Below are 12851 nucleotides of genomic sequence, written 5' to 3'. Positions count from 1 at the left end.
TATTGCGATATACTAAATCCTAGCCCCTCTACCATAATACATATAATATTTCATATATCACATGTGGAAAAATAGCCTTTTTATGGCAGCAAGGTTGTCAGAATATGTCAGTACAAAAACAGAAACTTATCGCTATGTTTTTTTACAGACATTTGACAGCATCACAAAATTCAACATTTGTCTAATGTTGAGCTTTGCAGTTAATTTTCATTTTTAATCAAAATGTGATGTCTGTCCAGACCTCAAATGGGTGTTTCATAGCTGCTGAGTTTGTTTCATGCATCTGCTTCATTATTTTAATGTCCACACAACATAATATTCTAGCATAGTTAGAGTTTGTTGGTTGGCTTTAGTTGGCTTTAGCTCATGGGTTTTGATCTTGACTTAATTTTAATTTTAAATTTAAATTTCCTGCGTTGGTGTCCAATATCTTCCCAATGTCAAACTGAGAGCCAGTGGCTGCATTGTTAGACATTTATAAGTTGTTGGTTTAAAGCCATGGATTTAACTATTCAAAATTCACTGATTGTCAAATGATGGAGTTTTTGAACCTTGATGTTAGTGTTGATTTTTGAAGTCTATAATACTATACTATAAGTTTATACTATTGCTATACTACATATTCATACGCAAGAACTAGGTATTTGTGACCAACCCATGACCAAGCATGTATTTAATTTTGGACATAAGCCTATTATGACTTAATGCAAGGTCTGATTACCCCTTGTTTTTCTAATTTTCTTGTTGCCTTTGCCTCAATTCTAAACTCTGTAATATTTCATATGCACTGGCTGATGAATTAGACCAGACATATTGGCTCAGTAAACTGCAGTGAAGTTGTGCAGGTGATAGCCATGCAAGCCCTGATTTTGCCAAGTCTGTGTATTCCTGTCTGTCGGTCTATAATTAGCAACCCTTATGGCTCATAAATATTCAGTGAGGTTTTAGCGCTTCCTTAAAAAAAAAGAAAGAAAAAAAGACAGCATGAGCTCCCAACAGTGAGTCAGACAGTGTGTGTCAGAGTGAGGAGGAGGGACGAGAGAGAGTGAGAGTGTGTGTCAGAGAGAGAATGAGAGAGAGAGAGAGAGAGATGGAGGGAGGAAGTCAACTCTTTGATATGCTGATACTCTGGGGATGAGAGCAGATGGCACCTGGTCCCAAAGCCTATAGCCAGTATCACAGTGTTGTGGACCTGTTGTCGTCTGAGTTCTGGGACCAAAAGCTGTTCATAGGTCTTTAGATGTTGTTTATATGATTTATTGTTTGTTTCTTCTCAACTCAAGGGTCCCACAGAGGAACCCCTTTTTGTACTACAACCCCAAATCAAAACAAATTGGGGCAGTATTGGCTGAAATAAAAACACAGTAAATCTTCCTGTATTTCTGACCTGAAACACATTTCAAAATGTAGGGCTACTAATCAGGTAATATAAATAAGTAATAAATGAATAATGATAAGATTTCAAACAGGTCATATCAAAAGGTGATCATAATCATGAGTTGTTAATCCTCAAAATACTGTGTCTTTGAGGAGCAAAGATGGGTAGATAATCTCCATTACTCAAATTTAATTAATTATTGGAAAAAAACAGCCAAGTTCCTCAAAGAAAGTGTATTAAGAAGGGATTTGGATATTTCTTCGAATTAAACCAAGAACAAGGAACTGGAAGGAATTTTAGTGCATAAAGGGCAATAGCACAAGCCTCAGACAACACCGCATCAAGAACCATCATTCACAAATAGCTGATAGATCCACATGGACAAGAGATTACTTTACAAACCTTGACCAACAAGCCCTACAATACAGAGCTACTTTTACCAATACCACTTACAACTTTCCTGTACAGAACAGAAGACTTATATTACCTTGGTCTAGAAGTGGCTTTAATTCCCCTGGTCTCCAAATGCCACGGTCTGTCATGGTATAGGATTGTGTCAGCACACTTCTGTGATTCAGCATTAATGCAGAAAAGTACACTGAGATCTTAAAGAAACATATGCTGTCATCAAAACTAGCTACAGTCCTGACAAGTTGCCCAAAGGAGTGTTTAAAACTTTGAAACAAATGTTTGCAGGATTAATGGGAAAAAAATTACACCAGAAGAAATGATAACATTACAAAGTGGTAAATGCTTTACCTTTCCAACGAAATTGGTAAAGCACTAAGGTAGCTCAACGCATTTTTTAGAAGCAGTGTTCACTAAGGGTGTGCCATTTTGTACCTGACAGTAATATCATGATTTAAAAATCCATATCATGATGATGGCAGTATTCTGTCTCGAAGGCAGGCTATTATATACAGATATTTCTGTTTTTTTTTTAGTTTGTATGCATCAACATTATAAAAAAATAAGGCTTTCCATTGAATAAAAAGTTTTACGGATTAATCGCCCAAATTTTTGTGATTAATTGTGGTTAATTGCATGTTCCCTTCTATATGTTAACCCTGCTAACATATCATGAGGCCATGTAAACAAAGTAAAATAATACAGAATGTTAGGGCCAAAATGGGTAACATAAGAAATGCACTTATAAAACAATTAAATTATAAATTTAAAAAATATATATTTATAAAAATAGTATAAAAAAATATTTTTATTTTTATTAATTAAGGGCCATATATTGCCCAGTTTTAGTCATGTGTTTTATGTGTATCAGTCATTAACAGTAATACCGCCAGAGGACGCGGTTTCACTCCGTTGTGAATTAGAATGAAATAAGTTTTGCCCCCTTTAATGAATTGTGCTGTTTTTGTACTCGATGTTCTGTATGTTCTCTGTTCTACGTTTTTTAAACTATTATAATTTACTATAAAATAAATAAAATAACGCGCTGAGGAGCAGCAGACCCAGATAAATCCTCGCGCGCCGCTCCTCAGAGGCTGCCAGATGTAGTTAAAGGCAGCCGGGCGCTGAGGGGCATTCCGCCTGTGAACACAGCGGTTTGTCACGGGCCAGTAAGTGATGCCCCCTCAGCTGCCCCTCCCCGCTATCAGCCCTGCCCCCCGTCCTGCCACCGACCGAGCGGCAGGGGAGGAACAGCCCAGCGCGCGCGGGGAACAGCAGGCATAGCGGCGCGCGCAGCACTGCCAGCGCCACCGAGAGCCCACCGCGAGCCACTATCCCATCCTCAGTAACTCCGTATGAAGCAGAGACCCTCCCCTCCGCATCCCGGGGGTCCGTGCTCCAGCCGCGTGCAGCGCAGATGCGGAACACACAGCGGGGGGACCCCTAATGAGACAGGCAGGGATCCGGTACCGCTGAAAGATGAAATGTTTCTCCCGGTACCTGCCTTACCTCTTCAGACCACCCAGCACCATCCTGTCCTCCACCTGCCACACAGAAGGTATGAGGATGGAGCTGTTTATCTGTGTGTGTGTGTGTGTGTGTGTGTGGTAGCATTTGGAATGTTGGGGGGTTGGGGGGGGGGGGCAAAGGTAGTCTGTAGGTGTGTGCATAGATGTATGTAGACTGTGTGTGTATGTTTGTTTGGTGGGGGGGGGGGGGGGGGGGGGGGAGAGACTATGTGCCTATGTTGTTGTTTTTTAATATCTAAGTTATTTTACTGACTTTCAGAGAAAGAAAAGCCCCTTTCTAAATTCCATGTTTTGTGTATATTCTAAGTACAGTCTTCATTTATTAGCTGCTTTTCTAGTGCACTGGTAAAAAAGGAAAACATAACATATTAACTCTGCTATAATCTTCATAAATTCCACATTTTATGTTTGTAATTGTTTATTTTTGTCCTGGTTTAAGATCCAAGTAATTATGTTAATATATTGTGTCAGCTGATGCTGATCTAATCTGATTTGTTTAATAATATTTTTTTATATATTTTTTTTATAATGTTTTTCTATCAGTAAAACATAATGTGTCTGCAATAATAAAAAAAAATGTTCCATACTACAGACTCTAAACTAAACTCTTCATGCTGGGCAATAATGTCTGTTAATGGCGCTATGAACATGTGTTTATTTTGCCCCCAAAATTTCGCCTTTGTTAGGTGCTTAAGTGAATGTGTTGAGTTTTAGATGATACCAATATGTTTAAATGATACAGCTGCACAGTTTACTCCACTTGTTTAATCTAGTCTGACTCTCCTCCCTTACCATTCGAACCTATTCTATGAAGTGAGTTTATGTAGTTTTGTATGTACAGTATTAGCATTAGTGTTAGCCACCGCTCAGTTTTGTTTAGAATAGAGGAAGCCTTTTACTTCTGCTGTGAGTAAAACATAGTGTTTCTGTAATAATTTTATGCAGTGTTGTTTTCATGCTCCAATGTGAACTCTTCTCAGGACTGCCAGCTGGGACTCTGAACACAAAAACCTGAATTAGAATTAAAATAGTTGATATCCAATTAATATAACACATTAAAATGCCTATATTAGGACTTATAAAAATGAAATAAAACGCACAGTAGTTGTCCATTAAAATCTAAAGAATAGTGTGTGCTCTGTAGTGTATGTGTACTTATTTGTACTTAATAAAACAACACATGTAATTGCACATGTATTATTTCCAGCAATAGTATATAGTATATAGTATGTAGTATTGGGTCCTTTGTTATTTTTTATAATATGGAGAACATGGACAGAATCACATATTTTTAGATATAAATACAAAACCCCAAAAAATCTGAACAGGAAAAAAGAAATTAAAAATAATTAGGAAAAAATGGGAAATGTGTGAAATAATTAAGCTGAATTCATAGGCCCTTAATAGTAATACAATATACATCAATACATAAAGATACAGTACAGTGTTTAATATGGTGGTAAAAGTACAACTAAAATATCTCAATAACTTGAAGTACAGTGAAATAAGTATCAGCTTAATACTTATCAGCTGCCTAAGCAGTGGGACTGATTTGGATTTTAACACACAGCTGGACTTGCTGGCTTTCTAAATTAAAGCTTTATAAAAGCTGTACAGTATGTCCCATTTTGTTTCTTTATATTCTTAAGCCATGCTAGGGCCTTTCCCACACTGGCAGAAAGCGTGCTTAACCAGATGACTAGTGATCAAGACCATGTGACTGTGCATGCTCTGGGGCAGGGCTGCTTCTGAACTACTGCTCCCTCTTTATAATTCATAGTAAATGGACCCCTGGGACTTTACAGTGGAAAACGGTAATGATCGTTCTTCTTCAGAAGCAAAGACGCCTACTTCCGCGTTGAGTTATCTGTGCACACTCAGAACTGAATCAGAAAAGAATGTGAGGATTACTATGATACAGCATTTATTAATATAAACAGAATTGTTACGCGTTATTACATGGATGTGAACCAGTTATATAATGTGCTGCAAAGGCAATGACTTTCATTCAGCCAAGCCTTTTATAGTGTTAGCCTGAATCATGGTTGTCGTCGGAAATTTTATAGACCATGGAGCACAAAAAGAAAGGCCTCATTTGATCTCAGCTCTCGCTCTTTCAAGTCTCATTTTTCTACCATATCAGATGCCCCTGACTATTAAGACAAAGTCACATTGAAACGATTCATAATGCCCATTATGTAAGACAGAGTTGAGTGGATATTGGATCACACATTTGCTGTGCTGGCTTAGGGGCAGAATATTTGCTGGGCTGCTGCACTGTGGCTACAGGACTTGAATTGTCTGCTGCATGCCCCTCAGGTCTCACATAGACATGTCAGTGAATTTATAGTGTGTTTGAAGGAGAAGGGCCTTGTGGGTCATGTCTCAACTAAAATAGATGGATGTTTAACCCTGTCTTTACTGATGTGACACTTTTTGACTTTATTTATTACTCTCTTTAAAACAATTACAACGGCATATCACATTGCACAAGTCACGCAGATGGTCCTACATGAATGTGGCTTTCATCCCACATCATCCTGCATTATTTTAAAGCAAAACAACACATCAGATACAGAGTTCAGTTTGTTTACAGGTTTACAAACTAAGCAAACACTGTGCACATTTTAAAATGAGTAATTTGCTACATTTTAAACCATCAGTGTGAGAGTTGGAAATGTTAAACTGATGTGAATCAGGAGAGAAAAGCTGGTAAACATTACAATTACATGATAGCTAATATTCTATTTACCACAGATCATGCTAATGTCTGACTGAAATCAGACTCATAAATGTCTAATAAGAACAACTTAGATTAAGCAACTGCTGTTGGACGGACATAAAGCAGAAATTACAGTTTTGTCCCTGGTGTTCTGTAGTCCACTTGCTAAACTAACCTTGACTAATTACAGATCCCTCAAGTTTCAGACAACTTAGTGCTTCTACTGTTGATTAACTAACACAAGTACACAAGGATGTACTGTCTGGACTTGTGGCTGGCTAACTTGTCTTTGTTGGCTAACAGCATAGACCATAGTTTTTCCAGCTTTCTGAGGCTTAAGTCACTCGCATTTAGAACATAAAGCTTAATGTCAGAGAGCATACAGTCGATTGAATGGTCTCTGGGGTGTTTTTGGTCAGTTTTGAGGCACATCTTGCTGACTGGTTCATTTGGGTTTGATTGTTTTCCAGCATGTAGCTAAGCTTGCAAATACAGTGATCCAGGTTTGGCCACTGTTTCACTTTCCTTGTGGAGACATGTAAGTGTCTCTCTGGTAATACTTGGTATTGTTTTTCAGAGCTGGTGCCCAATCCATTCACCTTCTCTTGATTTCTTGCTTGGTAGGAAGCTAGTCGGTTTTCTGTCAGTTAACACAATAATCACAGGTAAAAGCTGGGTGCTGGTTGACGTATAGGTGCTGTAGTTGTCTGGTAAAACTTTCACAGAAGGCCAAAAAATAGAAACACCGAAATCTGCAGCCCATATGGCTCTTCAAAACCAGGATTGAGAACATTAAAGGATTGAATCTACAGCTTGTCACTTTATACGTTCTTCCATCTTTAGAACTCCTTATTTTTCTGGTGCAATGGTTAGATTTGTGACTAGTGATCTGCTGCTGGTGTAGGCTGGAGCTGCATGCCTAGTTTGATTTGTTCTTTCGTGGGACATAGCACTTGTCACCAACCCAGTGATAAACCCAAAATAGATCTAATGTGCAATTTGCCAGATTCATAAGTATCTCATTCCACTAAGCGCTACAGTATGTGCTAGCAGCAGCGTTCTCCAGAAGAAGATGAGAAGCAGTTAATTGCAGGCTGTGAGTGAGGTAAGCGCTGAGGAGGAGAACTGCAGCTGAGTGGCTGCAGGCTGTGAAGAGTGTGGAACTGGGCAGGGAGGTGAGGAAGAGGATGGCGGGGGGTGTTATGGATGATCAGCTGTCCATTTTGAAGCAATAAGGAAGAGCTCAGGGGACGTGTCCCTTCCCCTCGGCGGGGTAATGAAGTGCACTTTTTGGTTTCTGCACAGGAAGCAAATGAACTGTGAGGGTGGGGGGTGAGGGTTGGGGGGGTGACCTACATTGATATGCTACTGCTGTAACCTGTGCAAAAACAACACGACACAGCAGCCAGCTCTTTAGAACTGAGAGCTAACTGAAACCAGGGCAGTCACTGTCGATTATAGTAGTAATTGAGAAGTCTTACAGATGAATATATGCTGATTAGTTGAGTATCTCAACAAGTTTATAAAAAGCATAACAATACAAAAATTATTGGACTCAAATAAACAGAACATGTAGCCATTCAGTGATTCTAAAAAAACGTTATTGGGAAAGGATTATACTATATAAATAAATTAGTGTGGGTTTATTCTTGACCCTTTTAGGCTCTGTCTTTTATTAAACCCTAGGGATTTCTCCTCTGTACCTACATGCAATGCAAACAACAAGAGTTGTTCTTAATTTATAACAACGGGAAAAAATAACCAGGACCTATTAGTGATTCTGAGGAGTTTAAGAATTGGTTTCCTGGACAGAGAATAAGCCTAGTCCTTGACTATATGGCGCTGTGAGTGGAGATATTCTGCTGAAGGAGGTACTGTATGTAGTCTAGGACTAGACGTCAGAGAAGGCCTAATGATGTTACATGATACATTTTTAATACAAGCATTACCTTTTCTTTTTCATTGAAATTTTTGGTTGATGGTTGGTTGGAATTACATTTTTGACTTGCCAAATAGAAAACTGTCCAATCAGGTTTGTATTTTCTCTGACATCTAGCTAAATACATCCAAACAATCTCTCACATTGGTTAGGCCTTTACCTAATCACATTCTTACATATAACTGGTGGGAACCTGGGCTGTCTTGAAGTCCTAAATATCTCTAGGACATATTATGTATGTCTGAGAAGTAGTATATGCAGGATTCAGTCAGTTGTTAAGTGTCATAAACCCAGTTGTTTTAAGTAGTTATAAACAGCAGCGGTAGCTCTGAACTCTTTACTGGAAGAATGACTAAATACTGCTACATACAAAGTAAAAGATACACAAAATTCTATTTGAAGCTTCAGCAATGTATTTAATGGCTTTTATATGTCCATGTTTATTCTAGAACCATATTTTTTTTACAGTGTATTGCTGTTAGCCTAGTGCTAACATATCACAATAACTCCTTTAAGATGGTGGCTGAAATTAGCATGATCATATACTCTAGATATGTTTTGACAAAGCCCAAACTAAAAGCCTAGGTCTAATCATGGATTGTCACTGCAATGTATAACGAATGATAATGTGCAATCAAGGACAGCAATGCTATGTAAGGTCTGGTTGTGTATAGTTTGAAAGGTGAATTGATACTTCAATCTTCACTTAGAAAGGTACATATTCATAATATGCTTAAGCCCAGAAATTAAACCATTTAAATGTATGTAAGTTTCATAGGCCCTAAAATGGAACCCTGAGGCACCCTGTACCACAAAATCTGTTAATCTGTCAATTTTATGGCTGGGTGTTAATGTGTACCCAGGGTTAAACAGAAAAATGTAATTTGAAGCCTGGAGGCAAGACAGAATTACAAAACACTATAAACAGAGAATTGCAATGAAGTATGACATAATAATGTTCTAAATAATAAGGTGCTAAAAATGTGCCCTTAAGGCTGCCATCACAGTAACAGTGTGTAAACTGAGAAAGTATAGCTTAATACCTTTTTTTTGGGGAGTTTTATGACAGTGTATTTCTGGTCCACGTGTGTGTGTGTGTGTATGTGTGTGTAAATGTGTTTGTCTGTTTTAGCTTTGGTCAGCACTCCCCAGGGTCAGAGTGTTTGTACCGTGACTGTTACACTGGAAAACAGTCTTGCGTAACATTGCTCGGTGTGAATCCAGGCTTGTTGTGCAGTTTGGAAGTCGTTATGGGACTTGGCCTGAAACCATTAGTGTGTCATCAGCAGCTGCAGGCCAGTGTTTGGGCAATGGGATTTCAGAGAGCTAGCCTTTGTAGATGGAGGGAGCAGATTGTAATGTTTTAGTATCTCTGTTAGGTGTGTATTGATTGTGTGCATGTGCATGTGTGTGTGTGTGTGTGTTTCAGGGGAGGCATAAATAAACATAGTTACACGGGGTGTGATGGATTAACTCTTTCAAGGTACTGATTTTCTGCACATGTTTTTTGCTGGTGTCAGGAAAAAACAGGTGCAGATTTACATACTTACACACATACATATTTACTTCTGCAGGGCACATCGTTTCTTCACGTCTGACCAGGACACATTCAGGATGCATGATGAGAAAAGATCTATAGTAGACAGCTGTTACTGTATACCTACTAGGTGAATGAATGAGGTGTTGATAATAATGTGACATGCCAGGAATCATGGGCTAGCAGTATCCAGAACTGTTACCTCAGGGGACAGCTTGGAATTCCTACAGCTGTTTAAGTTGTGAGGTGTTATCTTTTAAGTGAAGTTATACACAATGTTTATGAATGTTTGTGGCTTGAGTTATCTGATTGAACAGACAGTGATTCATGTCCACATTTAGTGCAGGAGTCTCTCTACTCTACTACTCTACTCTACTACTACTAATTCTGGTTTCATGACATTTGGACCAATTGTCATTGTCCAATGTCCCATATTTTTGTTGTAAAAAATAAATTAGGTGTCTGACATGAAGGCAATTTGTTGTATGGTCAGTGGAGGCCTTGTTGTGGTCCTTTCCAATGATGGAGATGTTCTACAAGATGGGCTACAGTGTGTCTAGTTGGTAAGTATACCTGCGTGAATATCCAAGTCTAAGAAAGCTTGTTCTAAGGAACTGGCATCAATTCATAAGTTGAATTTTGATGGAAAATAAGAATAGTCATAACATCATGGGACACGGGATCTTTTGAAGCTGGGAATCCTTTCGCTTGTTCAGTCGTTTTTTTTTGTGCTTTTGTTCTTTCTCCCTGTCTTGTTCTCTCTCTCTGTCTCTTTGAGCTGTGTATCCTGCATGAGTTGACACAGTTTACTTTCTGTATAGCCAGGGAGCCTCTTGTGTACATAAAAAGAGAGAAAATCCACCACACAAATCCTGCTTTGTGATAAAATAGACTCACAACAAGTCAGCTGATTCAAAGACTCTCCAGGGAGAGAGGGAGAGAGGGGAAAAAGAGAAAGAGATAGAGAGAGGCTGCGCTGTGTTATCCATACTATTTATACTCCGTGTAAATTCCTCTCCTTTAAGAGGCTCTATGGCAGCAGCTTTGCAGTGTGTGGAGATAAGGCGCAGTGTTGTCTCTGTTGTGAGGAGTCAGTCAGGAAAGCCTTAGCTGGAGCACAGCACTGCTTTAAAAGAGCCTCTCTGGATCACGGACATTTTCCCTCCAACCACCAGCAAACGGATTTATGAGTGTGGGCCAAATGAATCAGCAAAGTTATATCTGACACTTCTCAACCCACACACTCTTTTGTAGTGTTCCAGCTCTTTAGACTATAGTTCAGTCAGGTTATCAGAGGTGCACAATTCCTCTGCCTCTCTCTTAAGATCGACTTATAATGTAGTTTTAGTCATTTAGTCCTCTTACAGAGGCGGCGGATGTAGCATTAAGAGTCTTACCTAGGGGTGGGCGATATGGCTAAAATAAACTCATTTACAAAGAAAAATGCACCAAGAAGTTGGCGTTGAAGTGAATGGAATGGAATGAAACTTTATATGTGTGAATATAATGAAGATATATCTAAGTGATTATGTATTGATAAGTTTGGGGAAAACTACAATAGAAAGGAGGCTCTAGTACCCTGTTGAGCCACTTCTAGTCTGGATACAAGCTCATGGAGGCATCCAGGCCCTCTGTGGCATCTTGCAGTACATTTGCCCATTGATATTGCAGCTGGACATGTAGATCCTGCTCTACAATGCTCAATTTGTGATAAATCTCATGACCAGGCAATGCTGGAAACTTGGAGACATTTTACAATACAGAATATATAAGTTAGGTCACAAAAAAGCAGTAAAAACTGTAAATCAAATCCAGTAAAACAGGATTTAAAATATTACTATTGTCATAGTGAAACATACAGTAAAGGCTCAGAAATGTGTGTGGAGTGATATTATTTATCAGCTTACTCATATGCTAAATGTCATGTGATAGCAGTATATAAATTGATCATTAGTCTTACCTCAGGGAATGGCTTGTAAAGACCAACACATGTTTAAGTTGTAAGGTACTGTCTTTGAGTGAGGCAATGTGAATAAACTTCACGTCAAGTGAGTTCAAGCAAGCCCTGATAGTGCATTCACACACCATAGAAGGCATTATTGCATTACAACACCTAGTAATGATTGTGGCCTCTGGCATCTGACTGGAATTGTCCATGAGAACTGGAAAGCAAATCTATCAAAAATCACATTCACATTTAATGCAGGATATCCCACAGGTTGTACAACATTCTTTAGGTTCCACTACTACTACCATAGTTTTTGTAGTCCCATGACATGTGGCATGTCAATATGTTCTGTGTTAATTCACTCAGTGGAAGAGCATGAGCTTAGCAATTTTTCCTGTGTGCATAAAATATAAAAAATATTTATAAGAGTCATTTTTGGTTTATACTAGATTAACTACAGATGTACAGTACAAATCTCAGTCTGAACTGATATTGATTTCAGCACCAAGGACAGGGCCCGCTCTGTCGTGTCTGTACAGCTGGCATACAGTATGTAGTATACAATGATTTAAGTACAGTACATATACAGTGTATAAGGCATACAGCAGAGCAGGGCATTTCTACAGATATTCTCAGGTATTATACAATGTGCTTTTTGTTTCCAAGGTCAATATCATTTAAATAATTTAAAATGTCTTGACAATGCAGAGCTCTTATTGTAGAGTATCTATTATGCTGTTCAATACCATCCTCTCAATTCACTACGCACCACAGCAGCATCGAACACTACGCTCAACACACTGGAACAAAATAAAAGCCTCAGTTAGAAACTGACTGTACTAAATAAAAAATAACATGAGCCTACAATGAGGTACAAGAATGAAAGTCTTATACTATTATAACATTAACAGTTTTAGACACAAATTAATGTTTGAGTGCTTGAAAACATACAAAATCATTTAATGCCACAAAACTCAATACTATTTTTTTTTACTGTTATTTTTAACAGTAAGTCCATTTTTAAACTGTTATGTCTATTGCAGTGGAATCCTGTGTTAAAAGTGGTATTTTATATTGAGCTATATTGATATTGAGTGCTTCTTTTTACAAATAATCCATAAGGAGTTATTTTCTATTTATTTTCTCTTTTTAAATGAAATGTGCAACATCAAGTGCAGTTATACAATAGCAAATAAAAAAAATAGTATTCATTTTAATTAATCTGTATTGATTGCCAAAATATAATGAAAGACATTTGTACAATTGCAGAAAATGCACATTCATATTTCTGCTCATCTAAAAGAGCAGATTCTCCACAAGATGTTAGAAGTAGCACTCATATGTTTCGTTTTTTGGAAAATGAGTGAAATACACCCAAAATGAATGAGTA

The 12851-nt window shown here is 38.2% G+C and overlaps 1 protein-coding gene across 1 annotated transcript in view; it reads left to right on the top strand.

Moving 5' to 3' along the window:
* The first annotated feature begins 3039 nt into the window (after positions 1-3039).
* Positions 3040-12851, top strand: part of LOC103039288 (serine/threonine-protein phosphatase 2A 55 kDa regulatory subunit B beta isoform) — a 76491-nt gene continuing 66679 nt past the window's right edge. Inside the window, exon 1 of the mRNA XM_007247427.4 lies at positions 3040-3344. Coding sequence (XP_007247489.1) covers positions 3266-3344 — 79 coding nt within the window. The 5' untranslated portion in view covers positions 3040-3265. The remainder of the gene's footprint in view (positions 3345-12851) is intronic.

The sequence above is a fragment of the Astyanax mexicanus genome, chromosome 10 (genome assembly GCF_023375975.1).
Source record: "Astyanax mexicanus isolate ESR-SI-001 chromosome 10, AstMex3_surface, whole genome shotgun sequence".
Lineage (NCBI taxonomy): Eukaryota > Metazoa > Chordata > Actinopteri > Characiformes > Acestrorhamphidae > Astyanax > Astyanax mexicanus.
The sequence above is the reverse complement of the archived record's forward strand: the minus strand, read 5'-3'. Positions and strand labels throughout refer to the sequence as shown.